The 25,234-nt window shown below is 53.4% G+C and overlaps 2 protein-coding genes across 5 annotated transcripts in view; both read left to right on the plus strand.

The window, feature by feature from the left end:
- Positions 1-13,643, plus strand: part of SULT4A1 (sulfotransferase family 4A member 1) — a 37,563-nt gene extending 23,920 nt beyond the window's left edge. Inside the window, exons 5-7 of one of the 3 annotated variants that reach the window (XR_013398906.1) lie at positions 3,986-4,080; positions 9,001-10,652; positions 12,052-12,327. Coding sequence is in view for 2 of the 3 variants with exons in the window: in XM_015150530.3 (XP_015006016.2) it covers positions 3,986-4,080; positions 9,001-9,139; positions 12,052-12,164 (347 nt within the window). In the remaining variant the exon portion in view is untranslated. Of the gene's footprint in view, positions 1-3,985; positions 4,081-9,000; positions 10,653-12,051 lie in introns of all 3 variants that reach the window. The other 2 variants (XM_015150530.3, XM_077949392.1) reach the window with 2 other exon arrangements.
- Positions 13,644-14,340: 697 nt separating this feature from the next.
- On the plus strand, positions 14,341-17,846 carry LOC144331607 (uncharacterized). Of its 2 annotated transcripts, none has more exons than XM_077949393.1 (3): positions 14,341-14,540; positions 15,563-15,617; positions 17,485-17,846. In XM_077949393.1, exons 1-3 carry the CDS (start codon positions 14,464-14,466, stop codon positions 17,737-17,739), a joined length of 387 nt encoding a protein of 128 aa, XP_077805519.1. In that variant the 5' UTR covers positions 14,341-14,463; the 3' UTR covers positions 17,740-17,846. The 2 variants fall into 2 exon arrangements, with proteins under 2 accessions (XP_077805519.1, XP_077805520.1); XM_077949394.1 differs by having other exon boundaries at positions 17,488-17,846.
- The last annotated feature ends 7,388 nt before the right edge of the window (positions 17,847-25,234 follow it).

A 25,234-nucleotide genomic window follows, 5' to 3' on the forward strand; every position in this document is an offset into this window, starting at 1 on the left:
GGAGGAGGACAGCCGGGCCGAGAGTGCCGGGTGCTGTTCTCTGGCTTCCGTTCCAGCCTCTGCAGAGGAGCGAGGCTGGGTTCCACCCTGCCCTGCACTCAAGGAAGGCAGGACCAGGCCCCTTGTCTCGGTCCCACTCGCTCCCAGTCCTTATTCTCTTGCCCTGCTGGGCCGCCTGTCCCTTGGGAGTGGTGGCAGGAGCTCCTCAGTGCAGTTCTGCTCCTGCCTTCCATGGGGGCCATGGCTCCCCATGGCCAGCTATGGCTTTTGGGGGTCCTGGGACAGAAGTGAGCAGTGTAGGGTGTGCAGGCAGAGGAGCTTTGAAATGTGTCATAAAAGCTGCACTTTAATTAAATCTACACTGAGACTCATCCCTACCCAAGGCTGAAAATACACTTTCTATTTTATTTCCCAACTGAAGTGATGCTGAGCCGCATTGTTCAGTGTGGCTTATCAGGGGTTCTATAGGGGGATTGTGTGACAAGATTAGGATGAATCATGTAGCAGAGATCCTGGAACGTAATGCCCCTGAGTTTAAGTGGAACTTAGGGAGTGGACCTGGAGCTGCCGCCAGGCCTGGTTGAAGGGGGCCTCTTGGCGGGGCGGTGCAGGGCGCCACAGGCCAACTCTGTTGCTTGCAATTTACAAACCCACGAGGGCCTGAAAACCCTGGAATGATTCTGTTTCCAGCCCTTGAACCTCTGCTTCCACTGTGCCTGTTGAGAAGTGGCCCTGCCTGCGAGGGGCAGGAGACCCCAGACCCGCACCCCGAAGCCCCCTGAGCCTGTTCCAGACCTTCTGTCCAGCCTCTCTTCCCACGGCCTCCCCGCCCTGGCACCTGCGCTTGTGGTCCAGCAGGCATTTGGAGCAACACACTCATGGACTTCTGAAGCTGTTTCCTAGGGTCCAGCATGGACCCTCCTCTCTGCAGAGCACGGGGACCATGCCCACATTCAGACCAGCACGTGGAAGAGGCTATGGAAGAGGCTACAAACATCTTGCTCAGGCCAGAGCAGTTAACAGTTCTCTTAATATAGGCCTCTCCATGTCGCCACAGTCACAGACCTGTCCTCCACTGGGTGCAAGGTCCCACACACGTGCCTTGGTCCCAGCAAACCCTGTAGACAGGCCCACTCAGCACCCCCGTACTCCATCCTTCATTGTCAGTCAGTGAGCATGCACGTACTGAGGACTGCTGGACTCCCCTGCCTGATGTCTTGAAGACGTTGGAAACTAATATGCATGGGAACCCTGAAAGCATGTCTAGACAGGCCGGGCTCAGAGACCGCAGCACAAGGCGATGGCAGGAGGGACCTGCATAAACAACCGTGCCTGAGGATGGCGACCAACTTTGCAAGGCTGGAGGGCAAAGGGCCCTGGAGGCAGGTGACACCTGCAGTGGGAGGATGCCCCGTGACAGGCACCCTATGACACCTGCAGTGTGAGGACGCTGTGTAGACAGGGTCCCTGCGACGCCTGCAGTGCGAGGACGCTGTGTAGACAGGGTCCCTGTAACGCCTGCCGTGTGAGGATGCTGTGTAGACAGGGTCCCTGTGACGCCTGCAGTGTGAGGACGCTGTGTAGACAGGGTGCCTGTGACGCCCGCCGTGTGAGGACGCTGTGTAGACAGGGTGCCTGTGACGCCCGCAGTGTGAGGACGCTGTGTAGACAGGGTGCCTGTGACGCCCGCAGTGTGAGGACGCTGTGTAGACAGGGTCCCTGTGACGCCTGCAGTGTGAGGACGCTGTGTAGACAGGGTGCCTGTGACGCCCGCCGTGTGAGGACGCTGTGTAGACAGGGTGCCTGTGACGCCCGCCGTGTGAGGACGCTGTGTAGACAGGGTGCCTGTGACGCCCGCAGTGTGAGGACGCTGTGTAGACAGGGTCCCTGTGACGCCCGCAGTGTGAGGACGCTGTGTAGACAGGGTGTCTGTGATGCCTGCCGTGTGAGGATGCTGTGTAGACAGGGTCCCTGTGGCGCCTACCGTGTGAGGACGCTGTGTAGACAGGGTCCCTGTGGTGCCTGCCGTGTGAGGACGCTGTGTAGACAGGGTGCCTGTGACGCCTGCCGTGTGAGGACGCTGTGTAGACAGGGTCCCTGTGATGCCTGCCGTGTGAGGATGCTGTGTAGACAGGGTCCCTGTGATGCCTGCCGTGTGAGGACGCTGTGTAGACAGGGTCCCTGTGGTGCCTGCCGTGTGCGGACGCTGTGTAGACAGGGTGCCTGTGATGCCTGCCGTGTGAGGACGCTGTGTAGACAGGGTCCCTGTGATGCCTGCTGTGTGAGGACGCTGTGTAGACAGGGTCCCTGTGATGCCTGCCGTGTGAGGATGCTGTGTAGACAGGGTCCCTGTGATGCCTGCTGTGTGAGGACGCTGTGTAGACAGGGTGCCTGTGGCGCCTGCAGTGTGAGGACGCTGTGTAGACAGGGTCCCTGTGACGCCTGCAGTGTGAGGACGCTGTGTAGACAGGGTCCCTGTGATGCCTGCCGTGTGAGGACGCTGTGTAGACAGGGTGCCTGTGGTGCCTGCAGTGTGGCACACGCAGCCTCTGTGTCCATGTCTTCTCTGGGGTGGACAAGGAGGTTTTGTTATTCTTCCTTAATATTCCAGATGGATGGTTTCCTTCCCTTTCACAAAGCAGCGTGGAGCCCAGGGAAGAGCGTGGAGGGGCCCTGCGTCCTCCCTCCTCTCAGGCATTCTGGCGGGAAGGGAAGGCCTCTACCCGGCAACCTGCAGCTGGTTCCCGTCCCCACTCCTGCGCCGGGGCCGGTGCACTTGCTCCTCGCATCAGTGCAGGACCACGTGTGCAGTCCTTCACGCCTTGCTTCTTCCAGGGTCCTCACATCTTCCCCATGCATCTCCGGGTCGTGAGGATGTCTGTTTTTGACATCTTGGTGCATTCTTCCTTGGAATGAAGTGGGGTTTGTCTTTACCTTCCATGTTCACCGGGCCATTCGACTCTTCCTTCTGCCCCAGGGGCTCATCTGCTTGGACTTAGCTCCCCTTGACGGGCCTGCAGTCAGGTGACTTGGACTTCCCTGTCTGGCCTCCATGATTACTGACCTGTTGGTGACTTGGGGAAGTCTTCCCTTCTCTGGGACTCAGCTTGATTCCACAGAAAGTGGAGGTTTTGGTGGGGTGTGGGTGCTGGGGGCAGGGCCCAGCAGAGGAATTTCTACAGCCAGCGCCCCTCATCCAGCTGGGCTGCTTCCCGCTGCTCAGCGCAGTCAGCCCCCACTGCCCGCCTTGCTCTCTGTCATATGGAGGTCCCTTTGGAAGAATCCCTTACAGTGGTGGCCACCGCATGTGGCAGGCAGAGGAAGATCCATAGCTTTTATAAAGAACACTGCAAAGCAGGCTGGAGACCCCATGAGCTGGTCCCTGGCTGTGTGCCCCACCGCACACCAGGGGCTCTGAGGCGGCGCAGGCCACGCAGGAAGCGCAGGGCCAAGGTGTGGGTGCAGGAGTGCTGGCTTCTTGGAGGTCAGGACAGGACTCCCCGCCCGTCTTCAGCTTTCAGTTCCCATGGAGAGTTCCCCGATTTACTGAGGCTACTGCCTGTGGCCCTCTTGCCCAGCAGAGCCCCATGTTCTGGATCTGTCCTACAACTTCCTACACCCCACCCTGTCCCCACTAGCAAACCCTAGTGGCCCTGTCCCAGTTCCTCTGGACTTTGTTCCAGGCTTCCTGGTGACCACTTGTTAAGCGGATAAAGTAATGGGCACTGTTGCGATCCACTGCCAGGTACCACAGAGACCACCTCAGAGGCCATCACCCCCATGGTCAGGTCTTCAAGGTGGGAGGGCTGGGATGGCTCAGGACGTGAGTGCTTCGGGGGCCTTTGCCGGACGTGTCTGCAGGGATCACGATGTCCTCATCACGGCTGCTGGGTGGCAGGAGGGCAGCCCTGTGGGGTGGGGACAGCCCCATGTGCATGCTTCTCCTGCCCAGCTGTGTGGCTCACCCTGTCCCCTGTCTCCGCAGTGGGCTATGGCTCCTGGTTTGAGCACGTGCAGGAGTTCTGGGAGCACCGCATGGACTCGAACGTGCTTTTTCTCAAGTATGAAGACATGCATCGGGTGAGTGCTGCCGGAGCAGCTGTCCTTGGGGTGCCCGGCCCTCGCCAGGCCTGGCAGCTCCTGATTCAGGGAGCCCTTTACAATGCACATGTGGGATTTGTCTGAGGAGGGATTTGTCTGAGGAGGGACAGAGGACGGTTTGTGGACTGGAAGAGGGGTTGGGGGTGTGGGGAGCAGCCTGTCAAAGCCTGAGGTGGGGCGGGGCAGCCATGCTGTGCGAGGCTGAGGGACCCAGGAAGGCGGGCGTGGGGAGGGGACTGGGGCTTGGCTTATCAGGGGGCCTTTGGAGTGCTTTACAGTGGTGGTTGATGGGACATTGAGGAGAGGCCAGTGTCTGCAGTGAGACACGAGGTAGCTAGTAGCTTGGGGAGCCTGGGTCACCACAGGAGAGACTGGGCATTTTCTAGGTGTTGCGGAGGAGGCAGGAGCTGGGGGAGGGGTTGAAAAGAACTAATGGGACAAGGTCTTAGTCCAGGCAGAGGCAGGAGGGCTTGGGGCTGGAGCCTGGGCAGAGGGGCTTCTGGTGGCAGGACAGGCAGGAGACACCTGTGGCCTGGCCCATAGGAAAGAGGAAAGAGGATGGGGTGCAGGTGTGGACCGTGAGGTTGCTGGAAACCATGTTGGTGTAGGGGACAGACGAGGCCAGGCTGTGGGGCTGCTGGTGCCAATGGCTGACAGACAAGCAGGTTTAGGTTGAGTAGGAGCGGGTGGGAGCTGGGATAGGGAGGAGGTTGGCCGGAGGACAGAGAGGAGAGCTGGGTGTGGGGGAGGGTGAGCCAGTGCTGGGGTTGGAGGTCAGAAGCCCAGGGGCGGGAAGGCCGGCCTTGTGCTTCCCCCACACCTGCAGGAAGACTCCAGACCTGGCTGTGAACAGAGCCACACGCAGTCCCCTATGGCGCTGGGGCGGGGTGTGTGCCTTGTGGTGCTAGGGTTGGGAGGTGTGCGTTGTGGCTCTGGGGCTGGGGTGTGTGCCTTGTGGTGCTAGGGTTGGGAGGTGTGCGTTGTGGCTCTGGGGCGGGGGGTGTGCGTTGTGGCCGTGGGGCGGGGGGGTGTGCCTTGTGGCCGTGGGGCGGGGGTGTGTGCGTTGTGGCCGTGGGGCGGGGTGTGTGCGTTGTGGCCCTGGGGTGGGGTGTGTGCGTTGTGGCTCTGGGGCGGGGGGTGTGCCTTGTGGTGCTAGGGTTGGGAGGTGTGCGTTGTGGCTCTGGGGCGGGGTTGTGTGTGTTGTGGCTGTGGGGCGGGGGTGTGTGCCTTGTGGTGCTAGGGTTGGGAGGTATGCGTTGTGGCTCTGGGGCGAGGGGTGTGTGTTGTGGCTCTGGGGCGGGGTGTGTGCATTGTGGCCGTGGGGCGGGGTGTGTGCGTTGTGGCTCTGGGGCGGGGTGTGTGCGTTGTGGCCCTGGGGCGGGGTGTGTGCGTTGTGGCCCTGGGGTGGGGTGTGTGCGTTGTGGCTCTGGGGCGGGGTGTGTGCGTTGTGGCCGTGGGGTGGGGTGTGTGCGTTGTGGCCCTGGGGCGGGGTGTGTGCGTTGTGGCTCTGGGGCGGGGTGTGTGTTGTGGTTCTGGGGCGGGGTGTGTGTTGTGGTTCTGGGGCGGGGTGTGTGTTGTGGTTCTGGGGCGGGGTGTGTGTGTTGTTCTGGGGCGGGGTGTGTGTTGTGGTTCTGGGGCGGGGTGTGTGCGTTGCATTTGCTGCAGTTACTCTTGGGTTCCTTTGTGCTCTGGCACCCGGGCCTGTGGTCAGCACAGGCCAGGTCAGCCTTTGCAGGAGCGTGGCCTTTCAGGGCTTGCTTGGTGTGCAGGAGGGACCCCATCTGCGGGTCTGCTGCCGGCTGGTGCGTGCTGTCGGTTCCCCAAATGGGTCCTCACCGTGGCTCTGTGTCATGGTGAGGAAAGAGCGAGGTCATGCGGTGGTCCAAGGTCACACGCACCACGGAGCCGACTGCTGGGTAAGCCTGTCTGACGCTCTGTGGGCCTCCCACCTGTCTGCCTCTTGTCCACACAATTTGACACAGAGCCACATTTAGGGTCCCTGTTCATGCCCAGAGGACAGTGTAGTAGAGAGGAGGATGTGGCCCAAGCAGGTGGGAACCCTGGTCCTGCTGCTGACCTCTATGAAGCCGTTGGCTGTGGTTTCCTGTGGTTCTGGGGAACAACACAGGCTCTGGACACTGGCTGCTCAGGCCAAAGTCCTGACCCCCCCAAGCCTCTGTAAAGTGGGGAGGTGACAGCACCCCCTGTCACTGCATGGCTGGGAGGACTGTGTGAGAATCACCTACGTGTAGGCCTGGGACGGGCCTGCCTGGTGTGTGGCTTTTTGTGGAGGTGTCATGCACAGTGAGGTGTACTCGGCACACGTGTGGGACTTGACAGCCTTTTACCTGTCACATCCGGGCAGCCACCTTCCAGATCCAGAACATTCCAGCTTCTTGCAGTTGACAGCCCTGCTTCGCAGAGGCCACTGCGCTCTGATCTCCCTCGCCGGAGCTTGGTGTTGCCTCTTCGGAAGCTGTCGGATGTGGGACTCTCATGTGTTTTGCTCTCTGGCTTCTGTGTGGACGGCGAGGCTCCTCCACCCACGTGGCGCGGAGCTCCGTTCTTCCTGTGCTGTGGCTGGTGCTCCAGTGCAGCACGAATATGCCACCGCTGCTTCACCCATCCAGTGTTGCCGGGCGTGGAGGCTGTTTTCATTTTGGGGTGGTCATGAATAAAGCCTCCGTGGATGTTCTGGAGTCCTGGTGGACGTCAGCATTTGTGCTTATTGGGCCCATACCCAGGAGTGGAATTTCTGGGGCCCTGGGTGTGCATTTGTCAGCTGGTCACTATTTTGCCACAGTGACATGGCATTGGACATGCACTGCCCAGGGCCAGTGAGGCCCCAACATGAGAAGGTGAATGGGGGAAGTGCCCGCCTGGCCAGCTGCCCACACATCTGAGGGGCGGCTGCCGGGTCAGCAGTTTCCTCCTGGGGTGTCAGTGTCCTCAGCGATGACGGGCTGAAGTTTTAAGGTCCAAACACACACCTTATTCCAAGCCCTTAAAGGGCGGTTCATCCTTCTGTGCCTTCCAGGCTCCGCAGTGGAAGTGGTGAGACCTGTTGCTTTCAGTCCATCAGGGTCAAGGCCACCAGTCCTACCTGGACCTTTAAGAGCTGCCGGGGTCAGTGCTGGGACTTCATTTTCTACCAAAGCCAGTCTGAGTGACTCAGTGGCATCCCTGGGACAGTCAGCGTTTCGCCTTCTAATTGGCATGGGTTTATTCTTTTTTTAGGAACCTCAGTAATGGATTGTTTTAATAGAGGTTAAGTCACATTTTTAGGAATTAGTATTGTTTACATCTTACTCCAGAAAACTACCCCTGAGTGAGCGTGGTTGTCTCCAGGGTGTGAGTCCGTGAGTTCTCACCCCGGGTTGAGAGGGAGTGCTTCCTGCCGGAGCCCTCACCGCCCATGCTCCACTGAACCGCACAATTCCAGGGCGCTTTTCCCACGAGCCGCGCACTGTGCCAGGCACCCCAGGTATCCCCACTTCATCCTCACAGTCACCTCGACCCAGACACGCTGGCTCTGTGTCATGGTGTGCAGCCTCTTGCTGCGGCCCCGTCGCTAGTTCCAGATGGAGAATGTGCGACTCAGAGTGGTGAAGTGGGCCATCCCCTGCCAGCTGACCTGGGCGCTCTGCCTGATTCCCGCTGGGTTTCATAACCAGCAAGTGTCCCGTGACATGTTGCTGGACGTGGCCTGGCAGAAACGCCCCTTCCTCTGAGATGGACATCACACCGGCGATGAGCTGCCCCAGGAGGATTCTGCTGACCGCTCTGGCAGGCTGATTTTAAGCTGGCAGTGTCCTTCTTGCAGCGTCTCTTCTGAGAGCCAGGTTTCTTCACTCTCTCTCCATGGCTACCCTTTTTCTTTGAAATGGAGTTCTTGGCGGCAGGGCAAGGGACAGGGAGCTCTTTATTCCTTGGCTCATTCTCTAATAACTGTTCCTCCGACTCTCCGTCAAGCCCCGCGCCGCGGGTGCACCACACCCCTCCCCATGGGAGGTAGCGCGAGGCCGGAATCAGACCCGCACTGCTGCCGCAGGGGTCCCCGCACTGTGGGGCCCAGGGAGGAGCTGACGCCCACACCAGCGGTCAGAGAACATTTTCTTTCAAGGTTTCTGAAGTGCTGCATTAAAGAAATTAAATCATCTTTTCACTGTAGGACTTTTCAGAGGCTCTAATGTGGGAATTTGCTCTACAAACCTCCGGAAAGGAAACGGCCTGCAGCGTTTTTCTGATGAGGACCAAGGCACCTCTAGGCGACAGCTCAGGGCTCTGATTGAGTAGAGGAGGAGCCTCCTTCTGGGGAGAAAGTGGCAGGGGTGGGGGGCTGGGGAATGGCCCCTTAAGACGTTAGCCACATGCCACTGTCAGGTGTGGTAAAATAATGGGGCAGGGTACGGCAGGCATGACGGAATCTCGCGTCTGATGAAGCGGGCTTCCTGCCCAGTGCAGGGCTGTCTGGAGACCAGAAGGGCCTCCCTGAGCTCCCAAGGGCCAGCCCAGAGGCCAGCTGACGGGCAGCAGGAAGGGAAAGAGGAGCCCATTAGGTCTTGCTCCTCACAAGAACGATGTTCTGAAATATGTTTTTTACTTCTTGCTGCTGTTAAAAATTAACCACAGCCTCTATTAAGACCTCATGTCTGCATCCCAATTCCCTGGAGGAGCAGGGTTTGAATTCAGGATCTCCACTTGAGAGCTGAGCACGCTTGGGCAATTCCTTAACTTCTTAGTGTTATTTCCAGACAAGGCTGATGTCAGCCTTGTCATGAGCATTAAGTAAGGAAGGCCACGTGTAAAAAGTCCCCAGTGTGTGCCCAGCTTGGAGTCATGTCCAGTAAGAGGCCCCGCCTCTCATGGGCTGCTCTGCTCTCTGCACTTGTCTTCCAGGACCTGGTGACGATGGTGGAGCAGCTGGCCAGATTCCTGGGGGTGTCCTGTGACAAGACCCAGCTGGAAGCCCTGACAGAGCACTGCCACCAGCTGGTGGACCAGTGCTGCAACGCTGAGGCCCTGCCCGTGGGCCGGGGTATGTGCCCCACCCCGCCTCCCGCCCAGGCGCTCCCCGCCCCAGCCAGGCTGCTTTCTCTGCCTGCTTAGAGAGCCAGGTCTAGCTTGTTGCCCTCCGTGCTCTCCTTTTCCAGCAGTCCGTAGCTGGCCATGGCCTGTGCTCTGTTGGCTGGTGCCTGTGGATGGCACAGAGCTCATGGAGTGACGGAGTGCCTTGCCCGCTGGTGTTTGCATTGCCTCCAAGCAAACAGTGTTTTAATGTGAAGAAGTGCGTTTCAGGCTTTGTGGGTGGGATGTTTCTGAGTGGGGGGGTCTACTCCGATGGCCTGAGATCAAACGCCTCACAGAGCAGATCCAGGAGATGGGTTTGGTGCGATGACATTTCAGAGCACAAAGTGTGCTGACGGGTTTCTCAGTCTCTAACTGACTCATGGGAGAGTTCAGTGAAGTGAGCGGGAAGGTAGGAGACACCGTTTTTCCTCCTTCACTGAGTGGACGCTGACCGAGCATCTTCTGGGTGCAGGCAGCACAGATGGGGCCTAGCCCCACCTCGGGGTGGTGAACTTAAGCAGACAGTACCAAGCTACGCCGCTGCACAGAGCGAGGCCAGTTCCTGCTCTTGGTGGCAAGTGACAGTGGGCCTGAGGCAGCTGGAGATGGGGACAGTGTTCCTGACAGGAATCCTCCCCAGATCCACCTGGGTTGCTCCCCCTGTCCTTAAGGCTGTGTGGCATTTGACCCTGATGGTGGAGAGCCCAGGCTCTTAAATCCCAGGGTGCTGGCCTTGGCCATAGGAGGCCGCCTCTTGGTAAGTATGAACCTTACGGACACTTGGTGTGTTGGGCACTTCCTGGGTTGAGGAGAATGTTTGAGGGGAGGGCCCAGAAATGTGGATGGGTCTTCAGCAGCAGCCCCCATAAAATGGAGTGGGAGATGCCTGGGACGGATGAGAGAAGTGGTGGGCTGCAGCTCAGCTCTGCTGCCCTCTGGGAACGCAACTTAGGTCAGGCCTTGAGCTTTTGCGGCTTTTTGTTCTCTGAAAAGGGGCTGATCATGGCTCAGGGTGGTTCTGAAGGTCAAGCGCAAAGCGCCGTCTCTAAAGGCAGAGCAGTGGACTCCTCAGAAGGAAGTTAACTCAACCACAATCCCTCTCGACTTCTTTCCTGGCTACATCTTCATAAATATTTATTATTTAACATTTATTTGCTCTTTTTTAGTTTTGCTTTTGCTGTGTGTTGTTATCCTTGGATGTGACCTTCTCCAAAATACCCCTTTTGGTTCATGTGTGTGGCGAAGCAGCGTCGAGAACATACTGTGTGCCCATATGCTCCTTCCCTTGGGTTTGCTTTATCATGGTTTACCTTGGTTTTGCTTTATTTCAGTTCTTTGATTTGTTTTCTTTTAGCACATTGCCTCTTTGCTGGGAAGATCTTCTTGAGTTGGTGAGAATGCAGGGCCGAGTAGCCAGCTGCATTGCTTAGATTTGATTCATGTCACAGCATAAATTGTCTTGATTCCAAATCCTAAACCAGGTGGGTGACTCCTCTGATGAGCTCTCAGCTGTCTCAGCTGAGAAAAATAATCATGGGAAAATATAGTTTGGTTGCTCTAGTAGCTTCTAATTCTGTCCCTTAGGTATCATTAAAGGGTTACAAGAACAGTTTTTCTTGTTTTTTTTTCCCTCTCCAACACTGATAGATAATTATTTGTTACCAAAGAGAAAGTCCATGTTACGGCGGGTATTTGAGCTCAGCATTTGCAGTGTTGCGGTTTCACACCTGAGGTCCTGCCTGGACCAGGACCACCGTTAAGAACAGAGCTAGTGAAGGACGTTTGCTGGAGACAGAGCTCTGATCTCAGAGATGCTGACAACAGAAAGAACTCTAAACGAGCAGTTCTTTGAAAGCAGGGAGCCAGTACTCGGGTGATGCGCTCACAGTCCCGTAACTGGGAAGTTCGGAATCCCCGCTCCACACATCTTCATAGTCACCGTTGCTATTGGACTAGACCAACCTAAGATTTTATGTTAACAAAGACAATGGGAGCAACGACTTCTCTTGTCATGTTGAGCTCTCTGTCTTTTGTTTTTCCAAAGCCTTCATAGTGCCTGCAGTTGAGCCCACAGCTTAGCCCTCCATTGTGGCTGCCAGGAAGAGGCCTGGGTTTCTGACCAAGCCTAGGCTGGAGCGGCTGGGGGCTGTGCCCAGACTCATTTTATTGTTGACTCAGGGAATTCTCACTGCAGTGCGTATTTTGCCTCTAGTCTCTAAAGCTAGCTAATACTGCAACTATTTTATTCACCTTAAATTCCTCCCCAGGGTTTGCCAGGGCAGGCTCCTTGAAATCTGCATCTTTGGCGCAGTCAGGAGGGCTTCCTACTTGCTGTAAAATTTTCTGCACTGTGGATGGTTTTTTTCCCTTTTCAAATGCTCCCGAAGCCAGTGACGCCTTGGTGGCGCTGTTGAGCTGCGAGTGGATAATGCCGTGGGGAGGGCCAGAGCTGCCTGCGATGCCCAGAGCAGGGCACTCCCGCGGCAGATCATACTCACTCCTGGGATGTTTATTAAACACCTGCCACGTGCCAGGTGCCGTTTTAGGTGCTGGGGACTCAGCACCGAACAGGAGTAGAGTCTCCCTGGCGGGTCCCAGCAGGGGGTGCGGAATGGCACCAGGAGGTGGCTGTGGCTCACTGCGCTACAGCCTCAGAGGGAAGCTGGTTCAGGTCACGTTCTGCTGCATCCAATAGTTTCACAAATGTTAGGGGACCCACCTGGTCTGTAGCTCAGACGGCCCTTCCTACCCCCATAGGCCAAGTTCAAAGGGACCCAGGAATAGATCTGGAATGTTCCAGATCCATTTCCAAGGCTTCCTTTAGTTCAGTAGCTGGCCCGACAGCAAGTGGCCCCAGCAGTTCTCTTGTTTGCATTTCAGGAAGAGTTGGGCTATGGAAGGACATCTTCACCGTCTCCATGAATGAGAAGTTTGACTTGGTGTATAAACAGAAGATGGGAAAGTGTGACCTCACGTTTGACTTTTATTTATAATAACAGAAACAACAACTTGCATGCTCACAATACCCAGACACTCTACTAGCCAAAAGTCCTGTATGCATTCATTTATTCCTTGCTGGACAAACTCTGGAAGCAGCGTGTGAAACAGCGGGGGAAGGGAAGAGCGGCGTGAGCGGAGGCAGTGTGATGATTCCCAACCCAAAGCAGCTGTCTCGCCTTCAGAACGTGCAGCCTCTCCATGTCTGATTACAGTCAGTCTCCACATTGCAGTTCCAATGGCCTGGACCATAAGGATAAAGCCTGTAATATATGCAACTAGAATGTCTGCCTTTTCAACCCCATATTAGTTATTGTATTTTATAGAGCTTTTCACTGGAAATCTACATAAATGTCAGTAAACCAAATAAAAGTTCATTTCCAAGGGGAATCAGGAGCGAGCCACACCCGAATGGTAGAAAGATCTCAGGGTTAACTCTTTATTTTTGTAGTTTTATTATCTAAGGCACAGCCATTCTGTTCTCACTTGGTTCTGAGATAATGGTGAGAACAGAGGATGAGTTGGGTCTGTTGGGGGGAATCTGGACACTTGTTTATTCTGACGGAGTTCACTTCTTCAGAACCTTCCTGAAATAAAGCAGAAACCGGTCACTAGGTCTTCAGAAAGGACGTCCCTCTGCCAGAGACTTCCAGCGGGATAGAGAGGAGCCCGCGGGGCGTGTGCTGATGGAAGTCTGCTTGGTGAGGCGGGCAGGTGGGAGTCTAACGCAGTCAGGAGCATTTGCATGCAGTGGGTGGAGAGTCGGCCACAAAGGGACCAGTTGTGCTCGGAATTTGAGCTGAATTCCGCAGCCTGCCTTTGTTTCCTGAAGTGATAGCCTACTAATGCTCCCAAGCAGATGCTTAATAGTAAATTTCTAAAACCCCCGGGTCTTTATCGTTCAGTTTGTTCTGTGCACCTGAGGCGCTCAGCCGTGGGAGGACCATTTTGCGAGTGTAGCCCTGTTTCACTCGGATCAGGTTGGCACGGCCGCCTGCGTGTCTGTCCACCTCGTCCCTCCGTGTATCTGAGGGAGTAAAGGTGAGGTCTTTACTGCTTCACTGCCTAATTTTCTTGCCCAAATTCGCTGAAGCGATGGAGAGACGGGGGCCAGTAGCCAGCCAACCCCGTGGGGACCGGGGTTGTCTGTCATTTATGTGGCTGGGAAGCACCCAAAGTGGTGGTCAGGAGGGTCGCTGCTGTGGAAGGGGTCTCCGTTCTTGGTGCTGCATTTGAAACGGGTGTAGAGAGAAGCTGTGTTTTCATTTGTAAAGGGGAGAAGCGTGGCCAGGCAGGTGGCACGTGGCATTGCACGGTGGGCTCGGCAGCACCTTGCCTGTGTTTCTGTGAGGGAGGCTGCTTTCTGTGAAATTTCATTTATATTTTTCTATTTTTAGTACTGTATGGATGTTACTGAGCACTACACATGATCCTTCTGTGCTTGCTTGCATCTTTAATAAAGACACGTTCCCGGAGTTGCGTCGAGCATTTGTGCTTGTCGGGGTAGAAGGGGTCCCTGCAGCGATGCCTTTGGTGCTTGGGACAGTATGACTGTGGGCCCCATTGACACCCCATTCCCTGGGGTTGACAGCAGAGGGAAACAGGTCCCTGTTGCGCTTTGATGAAGCAGAATTCAGACTTTCCAGGGTTCACTTCTGCCCATTATTTCACTCAAATTCAGACTTTCCAGGGGGTCAGTTCCCCCGCCATTTTCTCATTCACCTCTGATCACTTCTATAAACGGGGGTGGAGGAGAAAGGGGAAAAGCATGGGAGGATGTGGGTGCACCTGTGGGCCCAGGTGTTGGGACTTCCCAGTCTTTGCCTGGGAGCCCTGCGTTCAGCATTGCGCGCTGTGGTGCCCGAGGCCGGCACCTCCAACTGCGCTTCCCCACTGGGAATTCCAAAGTCTGTCTTCCTGATTTCTTGTGGAAGGAAAGTCCAGGGCATTGCTTTCCTTGAGAAGGCTCGAGCCTTCTGGGAAATCATGTTTATTTTCAAATGAACTACCTCTAGGTCTCAGGTGAAATCCTAGAAATTATTTTGGCACCTGGAATTAACACAGACACTGGGTTAATCAAGTATCCAGTCCGCTGTGCCTTAGACGGCTTGCCCTCTAGTCATTTATTAACCACATCAGTCAAGCAGCCAGGATGCAGTCAGTGCGCCTGGAGTCCAGGCATCGCCCATTTACCCATGTCCGCTCTTCCTGCATGGTGGGTGATTCACGTCACTTCATGGAGTCAGTCATTGGGCTGCACCTGCTCCATGCCAGGCACTGTTCCCGGCACTGTGGATGCGGCAGGGGGCAAAGAAAGCCCTGCTTCTGTGGAGTTTGCATTCCAGTGGGGGAGACAGGCGACGGAACCCAAGGTGAGTTCAGGCCCAAGCGTGCTCTAAGGGGATAGGGAACATGCCCGTGGAAGAATGGGGGGGCCTCTGAGGAGATGGTGCTGAGCAGTGGGGCCCTGGCTGCAGCTGGGTGGGCAGTGTGCTGGCAAGCACTCGGTTTTGGAGGGGTGGCCATGAGCCAGCTGGAGGGTCTCACAGGTCATGAGATTTCAGCTTTTGTACTAAGATAGGGAGCCATGGGAGGGCTTACTCAGGAGAACACCACCTGCTTTGCATTTTTAAAAGCTCTCCTGGCTGCTGTGTGGGTAGACTGCAGGGGCAAGAGCGAGGGGACCTTTGTCCCCGGCTGTGAGTCACTCCATCCGCAAATTGGGGTGGGGACTGTGAGAGCATCTGCAAGGTTCCTTAGGGGTCTGCAGTCACAGGCCTTCGTGTGCTTGCTTCTGAGCATGGTTCCAGCTGTGCTCACCTGGAGCTAAGGCGGGAAAAACAAGCCAAGGCAGAAGGTGCCCTGAGGACTGCCAGGGAGCCAGGGTCAGGAGGAGGGAGCCATCGGGTTGGCAGTTGCCTGGGAGTGCGGGTGGGATTTGAGCTGCATTCTGAGGGTGAGGGTCACCTGGACAGGCAGGGAACAGGAGAGAGCCCTGGGCAGCCCCTGGCCTAGTCCTTTGTTATTTTACACAACAATCCACCAGAGCATTCCTGAATGTCAGAGCCCTCTAAGCGTAAGCCAGTGGTTGCCTGGCATTTTGATTTCACAGACCAATTGAGATTCCAAAAAGTATTTTGGGGACCAACATAGCATTGACACACACACACACACACACACACACACACACACACACACACTCTCTCTCTCTCTCTCTCTCTCTCTCTCTCTCTCTCTCTCTCTCTCTCTCTCTCTCTCCTTGCCAAGCAAGACCCTGAGCTCTGAAACGGTAGCCTTCAGCTGCTGCCCGTGCCTGGGCTGGGTACGCCTTGCTGTCCTCCTGGCTCTGACACCAAGTCATTTGGAGTTCACTTGTTTTCCCTCCACCCTGCAGCTCTTCATCTGAAAACGGATCAGCACAGATTCCACGGCTCTCTGACCTGAAGCAGGTACATCAGTTCCTCCGGTCCAGTGTCACGATTTACACAGTGGTGATCGTCATTGTCCTGCTCACGTCAGAGGATGGTTCTAACAACAGTGACGCTCCTTTGTGAGCATAAATAAAACGAGTCTGTGCTGGCCCTGCCCTTGTGCCGGCCAGCCAGGGCTCCAGGGTGGCCAAACTGCAGTTGCCAGCGGGTGGTGGGGAGGTGCGTGAGCCCTGCTAGGTGGGCATCCACAATGTCCCTGGCACTGCGGAGAGACCCCCTCAGGGACAGGGGCTGCCGCGTGCAGGCCCCGTCCTGGGAGATCTCAGTGGAGATCGGTTTTTACCCACCTCTCTAGGCCGTGGGGCAATGGTGTTTGTGGTGGAAGGAGGGAGCCTCAGGTGTCTGGTGGCTCTGCCTGGCCAGCTCTGTTCTCCCATAGAGTTTGGCTCCATTCCTGCTCATTAACATCCTCTTCCACTCTTTATTGGACAATGTGCATTTTAAGACAGGGACGGCCCTTGGGTCAGGTGGCCCAGCATGATCCAGCTGAGGAACAGCCTCTGTGACATCCCTGGCAAGGGACATCTTGTCCCTGGTAAGCTCACCAGCTCCTGGGACAGCCCCTCCACTCTGAGCCGCCCTCTGCAGCTGTCACCCCAGCTGGGGCGCTTGGAGCCATCACTTCCCTCACCTGAGCCGCCCAGCCCTGCCTCCTGTGCTGGGCGAGTGAGTCCCTCACGCTCCCCAGCGATCCCTGCTTTCCTCACCGCCCCACCTCAGTGTTGTGTGGCTGTCTCCCTTGGAGACAGGGACGTCCTGAGAGTGGGGGCTGTACCATCGGTCTTTTCCTACTGTTCCTGCTTGGCCCATGGAGGCTGCATCATCCCAAACAAGACCCAGGCTGGGCTCCTGTCTCCTCACTCTGGCCCTCACTTCCTGCCATTGCCCCCACTTCCTTAGTGACGTTTCTTTACTGCCAGTGGATCAGGTCCCGGTCCTTCCTACAAGTGCAGCCTTGCTCATGGTCTTCCCTATGTCCGGAACATCCTTTTCGAGGTCACTGGCTTTCCAAATCTAGGCGTAGCTGTGTTTCCGGTGCCCTTCCTTCTGCCCTTCTTTCTCTGTCCCATGCCCAGAGATGTGCCCATAGAGCTACTGAGACCCTTCCTTGGTACCCCCATCTCTCCCTCTCTACCTGCGTCTCTTGGGCATTTAGAAGCACCTGCTCTGCAAGGCCCTGTGCTGAGTCCTGGTGACCTGGCCTTGGTATTCTCCCCCTTCTCATCGAGTTCTCCTCCATTCCCTTTCCTCGGGCTCTGCTCTTGGCAATCGCTCGCGTCCTTATGAAAGGAGGCCTGGCAGGGAGCAGAGGACCTGGGCTCCAAAGTCCCGGCTTTGTCCCTGGCTGACTGCATAACCTGGGAACGTCCCCTGCCTTCTCTCAGCCTGTCTCCATATCTGTCATGTGGCCTCCCAGGTTTCCTCTAGTTGTCAGAGTCTCCAGTGGATGGCTAAGTGGGCTTTCCTGGTGTCCCTGGCAGCATGCTGCTTTGCCCATTTAAACACACACCTCCATAACAAATGGACAAACAAAAGGGGTGGAGCAGATAGTAAGCACCGCAGAGATTCCAAGCGGTGGCTTCAGGGAGCTGCTTAGTGTGAGAAGTAGGCATGAGCCGGGTCTGGAAACGGGGCAGGAGTCAGGGAGGGCACACACCAGGTGGGCAGAAACAGAATATGCCCAAATGAGGACAGAACCCTTCCCTGCCGGGAGTCGGGCGCCAGCTCCAGTGCCGCTCTGCCCCTATTTGTGGGACTGTAGGGAAGTTCCCTTTCATCTCATGATGAAGAGGTCACAGACCAGGTGTCCTAAAATTCCACCCAGCAGGAGCATGCTGTGCCTCTTAAGTGTGGTCACATTGTCCAGCGACTCAGCTCCAGAGAGGAGCTGATGGATGTGGGAGATGCCGGCTTTTCAGCCGATGACAGGCCCGGCCGGCAGGAACAGAGAGAGCCCAAGGCAGAAGCACCTGCCACCCAGCGTGGGCCACGGGCACCGTCTCCAAGGCGTGCTGAGCCTTTGCCAAATCCACACATCAAACGACAATTTGATTCTCACACTTGGATCCCTGAATGCTAGCTGGCACTGACTGTCTGAGCTGCAGCCCTTAAATCTGTCTCCTCACCACTGAGGAAAGGAGTCTGTGCTCTATTAAAAGCATTTTTTAAACATCAGAGAATGCTAAATGTGTTTGAAAAATAAAAATCGACCAAAAAATACATTTTATCCCTCTTTAGAGTTGTTATCTTTACATATATTCATGGTGCTGGGCACCAGCTGGGAATGCAAGTCTGAAGATTGCGTGAGCAAGGCCCCTTCTGCAGAAGCAGAGACTGCATCGGAGCCAGCCGGAGACTCTTCCCGAGTCCATGCATCCCCAGACACTGAAGTGAAGGGTTAGGGGCCTTTTCCCTGGGTCTTTCTATCTCTCAGGTTGACCCTTTACAATCCATAGTACATGCAGTTCCCAGATGGGTCAAGAATCTCTCAGACCCAGTTGGTGGCCTAGCACCCATCTCACTGCCGGAGAACCACAGCTGTCTGTGCCCTCCATGTCCCAGATATGCACTTCCCGCGGCCTGGGTTGCCATTCCCCGACTTGACCCGGCTTACAGTGATTCAGTGCGGTCGGCACGATCTACTCCAAGACGCCCTTGGGCACGGTCCAGGCACCATCTACTCCAAGACGCCCCTGGGCAGGGTCCAGACACGATCTACTCCAAGAAGCCCTCTGCCAAGGGTAGGAGCTCGGAGCTCCACTTTTGGTTAATATTACACCTCCCTTAACATATCCTGGATACATAGCCATCTGCCCGGAAAGCTTCTTGAGGCCAGGGCCATGTCTCTCTCACTTTCCTTGGCATCAGGAACTTAGCACAGAAGCAGTGCTCTGTGAAGCCTGATGGCTGGAGAATTCCCAGAGTCTGAGGGATCCAGCCTTGCCTTGTCACGTCAGCTGTGTCCAGCTGCCTCCACTGCCTAGGCACTTGGAAGGCCCTCTCTGGCCCAGCCACACTGCTCACTCTGAGACCTTGACCTGCACTTCCAACGTTCGCTTCCCTAACTGCTAGGGACCGTTCGGCCCCTTGGAAAGCCTTCCCTGTAAGTGCTTACTCAGGAAAGAAAACTTGAAAGCAGTTAGCAAATGCAAACCGATATACCATTACGAGGAATCATCACGCTTTCCGAATTCAAGGCTCTAACTCCTGGCACACTTCTAAAGAAAAGAGATATGTGTTTTTGCATCCCGTCTCATGATGGGAGTGAGGATATGCCAGTCAGTCCTCCTGTGGGCTAAGGAACTGTCTGGCCTTCTCTTCATCTGCAGAGTCCGGGTGTGATAGAGATGCAGGATGGAGGCAGCCACCACCCATTGAAAACCAGCCTGTCTGCCGGATTTGGCGACGCCCCTAAGGTCTTTGGTAAAAACTGAGGCCTAGTCGTGTCCAGGATGGCAGTGAGCTGGGATTCATTCACAGCCCAAGGCATGTGGTGGACATGGATTGGCAGCACTTACAGTTTTTACCAAAGACCTTAGGGGGGTCGCCAGATCCGGCAGACAGGCTGGTTTTCAATGGGTGGTGGCTGCCTCTATCCTGTGTCTCTATCACACCCGGACTCTGCAGAGGAAGAGAAGGCCAGACAGTTCCTTAGCCCACAGGAGGACTGACTCCCATCATGAGACGGGACGCAGAAACACGTATCTTTTTTCCTTAGAAGTGTGCCAGGAGTTAGAGCCTTGAATTTGGAAAGAGTGATGATTCCCTGTAATGGTATATCGGTTTGCATTTGCTAACTGCTTTCAAGTTTTCTTTCCTGAGTAGATATTTCTAGCCCCAAGTAGCCTGTGAGCAGAGTCTGTGCCTCATTCATCCCTCTGTTCCCATACTGTGCATTCGTTCCTAACAGGTAATCCATAAATGCTTGTTACCTAACTAAAGGCAAATTAAATGCTAAACAGCACTAATGACAAGCTGTTGCAAGATCCCGGCTCTCAGCAAAGAGAATTACTTGTGGTTGTCAGGGGCCTGCCTGTTGCCCAGGTGTAGGGAACATGCAACTGTTCCTTCCCAACTGCTTCTCTATTCCAGAGGTGGGGCATTCTTCTAAGATTGCTGCAAAATAATGTTTGGGAGGCAGGTTTCATTAAAATTCTTTTTTGAGACAGAGTCCCACTCTTGTCACCCAGGCTGGAGTGCAGTGGCACAATCTCAGCTCTCTTTAACCTCCACCTCTCGGGTTCAAGTGATTCTCCTGCCTCAGCCTCCTGAGTAGCTGGGATTACAGGCGCCCGCCACCAAGCCTTGCTAATTTTTGTATCTTTAGTCAAGACAGGGTTTCACCATGTTGACCAGGCTGATCTCGAACTCCTGACCTCAGGTGATCCACCTACCTCGGTCTCCAAAGTGCCGGGATTATAGGCGTGAGCCACTGTGCCCAGCCAGGGTTCATTAAAATTCTAAATACCAGTGTTCAACACCACGGAATCTTGTTCAGGAGCAACATAAGTGGATTTTATTCTTGTTTCCATGAAAGGAAACAACCAGTAGCCATTAAAGGAAATTAAGAGCTTAATAGTATATCGGTCCCTTAAAGGGGAATGAGAACATGCTTAGGTGCTTTGCTGAGCCTGTGGAGAGCCACTCTCCGTGGAGGATCCTCAAATAGATCCTCAAATGGCCCCCTGTTTACAAGTCATCATCAATTATTTGTAGTGACAATGTTTAACATGTGCAATTTAGTTTCTGGCTGATTGAACTAAAACGAGCAGCTGCGTCATCTGTCAAGGTAAATATTCGAGAGAGAGAAAGCAGCTATTTTAGTAAAGAAAAAATAACCACAGTAGCTTTTCCAAAAGAGCTACTTATACCTCATTTATTTTTATGTCATATATTTTTTTTTTCCTCCTCAGGACAGCTGAGGAGAGTCTTGTCTCCATTTTATGAGGCTACTAAAAGGACAGCAGTCAGGGAAGCAGATTTTTGAGAGAGAGAGACTCTCCGTTTCCATGTGGATGCGCTACGCATCCCTGCCACGCGCTTGCTCTTCCTCCCTTCTTTATTAATAGACATGGTGGAAAACAGTACTTAACTTCTTCGGGGCTAATCAGCCCCTACTGTTTCTTTCTCCACATGAAGGCATAAGCTGCATTCATAACATCATCACTGATGCCTGTGAGATAATTACAGGCTTGATCTTACGGCCCAGTCTCTGAGGTGTACAGAATTGTGGTGAAAACCAACTCCAAGCCCCCAAAACCTGCAGGGTGGGCAGAGGGTGATTGCCACACAGCTCTCCACGATCCCAGAGCTGCTTCTTGAATACTGAGGGACTGAGCCATCTGTTGCAAATAAGTGTAAAGATATACTCTCCAACGATTCATGGTTTTCTTTTTCAAGATTCTCATCAAAGGTCTTGAGCAGCCGACTCATGCCATGGGTGTAAATAGTAGAGATGGTAACGGTTCCTTGGGAGGTGAGTTTACTGGCTTCAGTGATGCTGAATGTTATCTAGGAGAAGGTAGGAACCTCACCCCCCAAATCCAGGCTTGAGCCTGTTGGAAGTGGACCCACTGCAGGGCACCTATGGGTACCATCAATGTCTTCTGGAAAGTTTTTTTTTTTTTTTTTTCCAGAAAAGAACAACAATCTCCTCCTACAAACTGTTCCTTGGGGCCACTGCCACATTATACAACTCTGGTCTATTCCATCAAAGATCAAACCTTATTGAATAGATTTTAGGGGTTCATCTAGATAATAAACGAGGGAAATTTCAGTTTCTGTAAAAATTAAATCTTCACATGGAGGTGAAACATTTCCTGGAACAAGGGAAACCCTCTGGATTGAAGATGATCTTTAAGGAGAAAAAAAAGAATCACAAAACTTCATGACGGACTGATCTAATTAGTCATTTCAACACAAGGACAAATTGTCCTTGGGTTCAAGGAAATAAGCAAGGGTTTTGAGTTTCTGGGTTCTTGGCTACATTGATCCAGTTGTACACCACTTATGAGTGCATCACTTTTTTTTTTTTGAGACAGAGTTTTGCTCTGTTGCCCAGGCTGGAGTGCAGTGGCACAATCTTGGCTCACTGTAACCTCTGCCTCCCTGGTTCAAGCAATTCTCCTGCCTCAGCCTCCGAAGTAACTGAGATTACCCACTACCACACCTAATTTTTGTAGTTTTAGTAGAGATGGGATTTCACTATGTTGGCCAGGCTGATCTCGAACTCCTGACCTCAGATGATCCTCCTGCCACAGCCTCCCTCCCAAAGTGCTGGGATTACAGGCGTGAGCCACCGTGCCTGGCCTGCTTCACTGTTGAGAGCAGGCCAGTGCAAAACACATTAAGGTATTCCCTACTAGAATTCCATGTTTGCCCACGCAGTCAGACATTGGCCAGGGTTTATCACCTAAAATTATCCCTCAGGCTCTTTCGAATTGAAGATGCTTCCAGGACTGTGAGACAATACATTTCTGTTGTCCAAGCCACCTAGTCTGTGGAAATTTGTTACCACAGTCCTATCTAATACAACTCCCTTTCTCAGATTCACTTACTGTGCACGTTTTGCCCCAATTGCTTTATTATTTGCTATCTATCAATACATAATTTTTTCAGAGGCATTTGAAAGTAAGTTACAGGCTGGGCACAGTGGCTCATGCCTGTAATCCCAGCACTTTGGGAGGCTAAGGTGGGCAGATCACTTGACATCAGGAGTTCAAGACCAGTCTGGCCAACATGGTGAAACCCTGACTACACTAAAAATACAAAAATTAGCTGGTCGTGGTGATGTGTGCCTATAATCCCACCTCCTCGGGAGGCTGAGGCAGCAGCATCGCTTGAACCCAGGAAGTGGAGGGTGCAGTGAGCTGAGATCGCATCACTACTCTCCAGCCTGGGCAACATGGCGAGACTCTGTCTCAAACAAACAAACAAAACAACACCAAAAACCATTAAAAAAATGGAATTATCTTGGCCGGGCGCGGTGGCTCAAGCCTGTAATCCCAGCACTTTGGGAGGCCGAGGCGGGCGGATCACAAGGTCAGGAGATCGAGACCACAGTGAAACCCCGTCTCTACTAAAAAAATACAAAAAATTAGCCGGGCGCGGTGGCGGGCGCCTGTAGTCCCAGCTACTCAGGAGGCTGAGGCAGGAGAAAGGCGGGAACCCGGGAGGCGGAGCTTGCAGTGAGCCGAGATCGCGCCACTGCACTCCAGCCTGGGCAACAGCGTGAGACTCCGTCTCAAAAAAAAAAAAAAAAAAAAAAAAATGGAATTATCTTTATTTTTTCTAATGTCTTCTTACGATAGGATTAGGTAATGCATTCCAGATGAGAATACTACAGAAGTTGCCCTTTTCAACGGAGGTTGTCCTTTACATTACATCTGAAGCCATACAATGTCCATGCTCCTTGTTGGCAGTGTTAATTTTTATTATGGTGTCCAAGCATTGTCCATTTTTCTTTTGTTTTATGACTACTTTTTCCCTTGTAAGTAATAAGTGATCTGTGGGACTATCCTTTAAAACAATGCAAATATCCTACTCCGCATCCAAACAACCCCGAGATGAAACACACATGAATGATCCTTACCTGAATCAATCTTTACTCAGTGGTTGCAACATGATGGTTTTTCAGCTCTAGTCCTCCTGCATGACCCTAGGCCTGCTACTGTAAGCACGTGCCCTCCCTTGTCCTGCATTTATTCTATCTGTCCATCCCTCCTTAGCCTGGACTCATGACTCCTATTGCTTTTACTGTCCTTCATTATTCTGGCCAGCAGGACCCCCATTCAGGCTGGCTTCTGGGCTTTGTGACCACAGTGATCCTAGGGGGAGAAGGAGGTTATAGGACTGTCCCAGTGGCCTTGCAAGCTGTTTTAAAGATTTTTATTTTTAGCACAAGAGGCTTTTAAGGCAAGGTAGCGCAGGGGAACTTGGAGAGAATTGATGAGATTGCTACCATGTACGTATTCTGGCGTTAGAACCAACAGGACTTGCTGAAGCACTAGATGTCTGGAATGAGGTAGTGATCATTGAGGGATAACAACAAGCCTTCCTAGTTTGAGCGCTGCCTTGAAATAGGTGAGTGAGGGCAGGTGCGGTAGCTCACGCCTGTAATCCCAGCACTTTGGGAGGCCGAGGCGGGCGGATCACGAGGTCAGGAGTTCAAGACCAGCCTGGCCAACATGGTGAAACCCCATCTCTACTAAAAATACAAAAATTAGCTGGGCGTGGTGACTCATGCCTGTAATCCCAGCTACTCGGGAGGCTGAGGCACAGAATTGCTTAAACCCGGGAGGCAGAGGTTGCAGTGAGCCGAGATCGCACCATTGCACTCCAGCCTGGGCGACAGAGCGAGATTCCGTCTCAAAAAAAAAAAAAAAGAAAAGAAAGAAAGAAAAAAAAAACAAATAGGTAAGTGAGGGAGGTGAGTGGATCAAGGGCGATGTGGATGGCTTAAGTCTGAGTGGTCTCCAGTACATTCCAGTAAAGGGGTCAAGACTGGTGAGAAGTGTAACAGCAGGACCTACGACAGTGTCAGAGGGGCCCTCACATCCAAAAGCCACACAGAGGAGGGAAGTCACCAGTGGGGCCCAAGAATTGAGTAGTTGGTGTGGCATTAGAGAAGGCTGAAGTATTTCAGGCAGAAAGGAGTGATCAACTGGGCTGAATGCTACTGAGAGGTCAAGTAATGTACGGCCAAGTATAGAAGAAATATTTGTGAGAATGCCAGTTACCAGGCAATGAGAGTCACGCTGCTGTGAAATTTGGTAACTGAAAGACAGCATATATAGACAGCTCTACTGAGAAGCAGGTTGAAGAGGAGCAGAGAAATGGGGTGGAAACCAGAAGATCATCCATTTTTTTTTAAGATGTGAGATACTAAAGCATGTTCCAAGAAGGAGGGAAAGAGAAAGAGAAAGAATAAGACTCTTGGCTATCAAGAGAGAGGGAATAACCAAAGCCTTTTTGATCTCAGGACCAAACTTTTTGGCCTCAGGATCCATTCACACTCTTGAAAAGTATTGAGGATCCCAAAAAACTTTGATTTATGTTTATATCTATCAATATTTACCATGTTAGAAAATACAATCAATAAAAAATTTATTAACTCATTAAAAATAATAAACCCATTACGTTACCGTTCTCTAATGAAAAACTATACTTTCCAAAAAAGTGAAAAGAGGGGCAGTTTTCTATTTCTGCAGATCTCTTTAACATCTGGCTTAGTACAAGACCGCTGGATCTCTTATCTTCTTTTGCGTTCAATTTGTTGCAATAGCACACATCATGTAGCTTCTGGAAAATCCCATATACTTATGAGAGAATAACAATGAAGAAGCAAGTAAAGTCTTAGTGTTATGAAAGTATTTTTTGGCCCCATGGACAGTCTGAAAGGGTCTCAGGATCCCCAGGGATTCCCAGACCACACTTAGAGCACTGCCTATAATAAAGAAGGCAAATGGGGAGGGATCCAGGACACAGAGGGACTGGCCTCTGGGAGAGACCCTCTTTTGGGGCAAGAGCAAAAGAGGGGATGAATGCCAAAGTGATTGTGAAGGAGTGTATTCCAT

Source organism: Macaca mulatta, chromosome 10 (genome assembly GCF_049350105.2).
Source record: "Macaca mulatta isolate MMU2019108-1 chromosome 10, T2T-MMU8v2.0, whole genome shotgun sequence".
Classification (NCBI taxonomy): Eukaryota; Metazoa; Chordata; class Mammalia; order Primates; family Cercopithecidae; genus Macaca; species Macaca mulatta.

What these genes read in the sequence shown, in the direction of transcription:
- LOC144331607 (XM_077949393.1), top strand. Translation starts at nt 14,464, where the DNA reads ATGCGGCAGGGGGCAAAGAAAGCCCTGCTTCTGTGGAGTTTGCATTCC. An exon ending in GACAGGCGACGGAACCCAAG is followed by an intron (nt 14,541 to 15,562) that starts GTGAGTTCAGGC and finishes TCCACCCTGCAG; the next exon opens with CTCTTCATCTGAAAACGGAT. An exon ending in GGCTCTCTGACCTGAAGCAG is followed by an intron (nt 15,618 to 17,484) that starts GTACATCAGTTC and finishes AATTCCACCCAG; the next exon opens with CAGGAGCATGCTGTGCCTCT.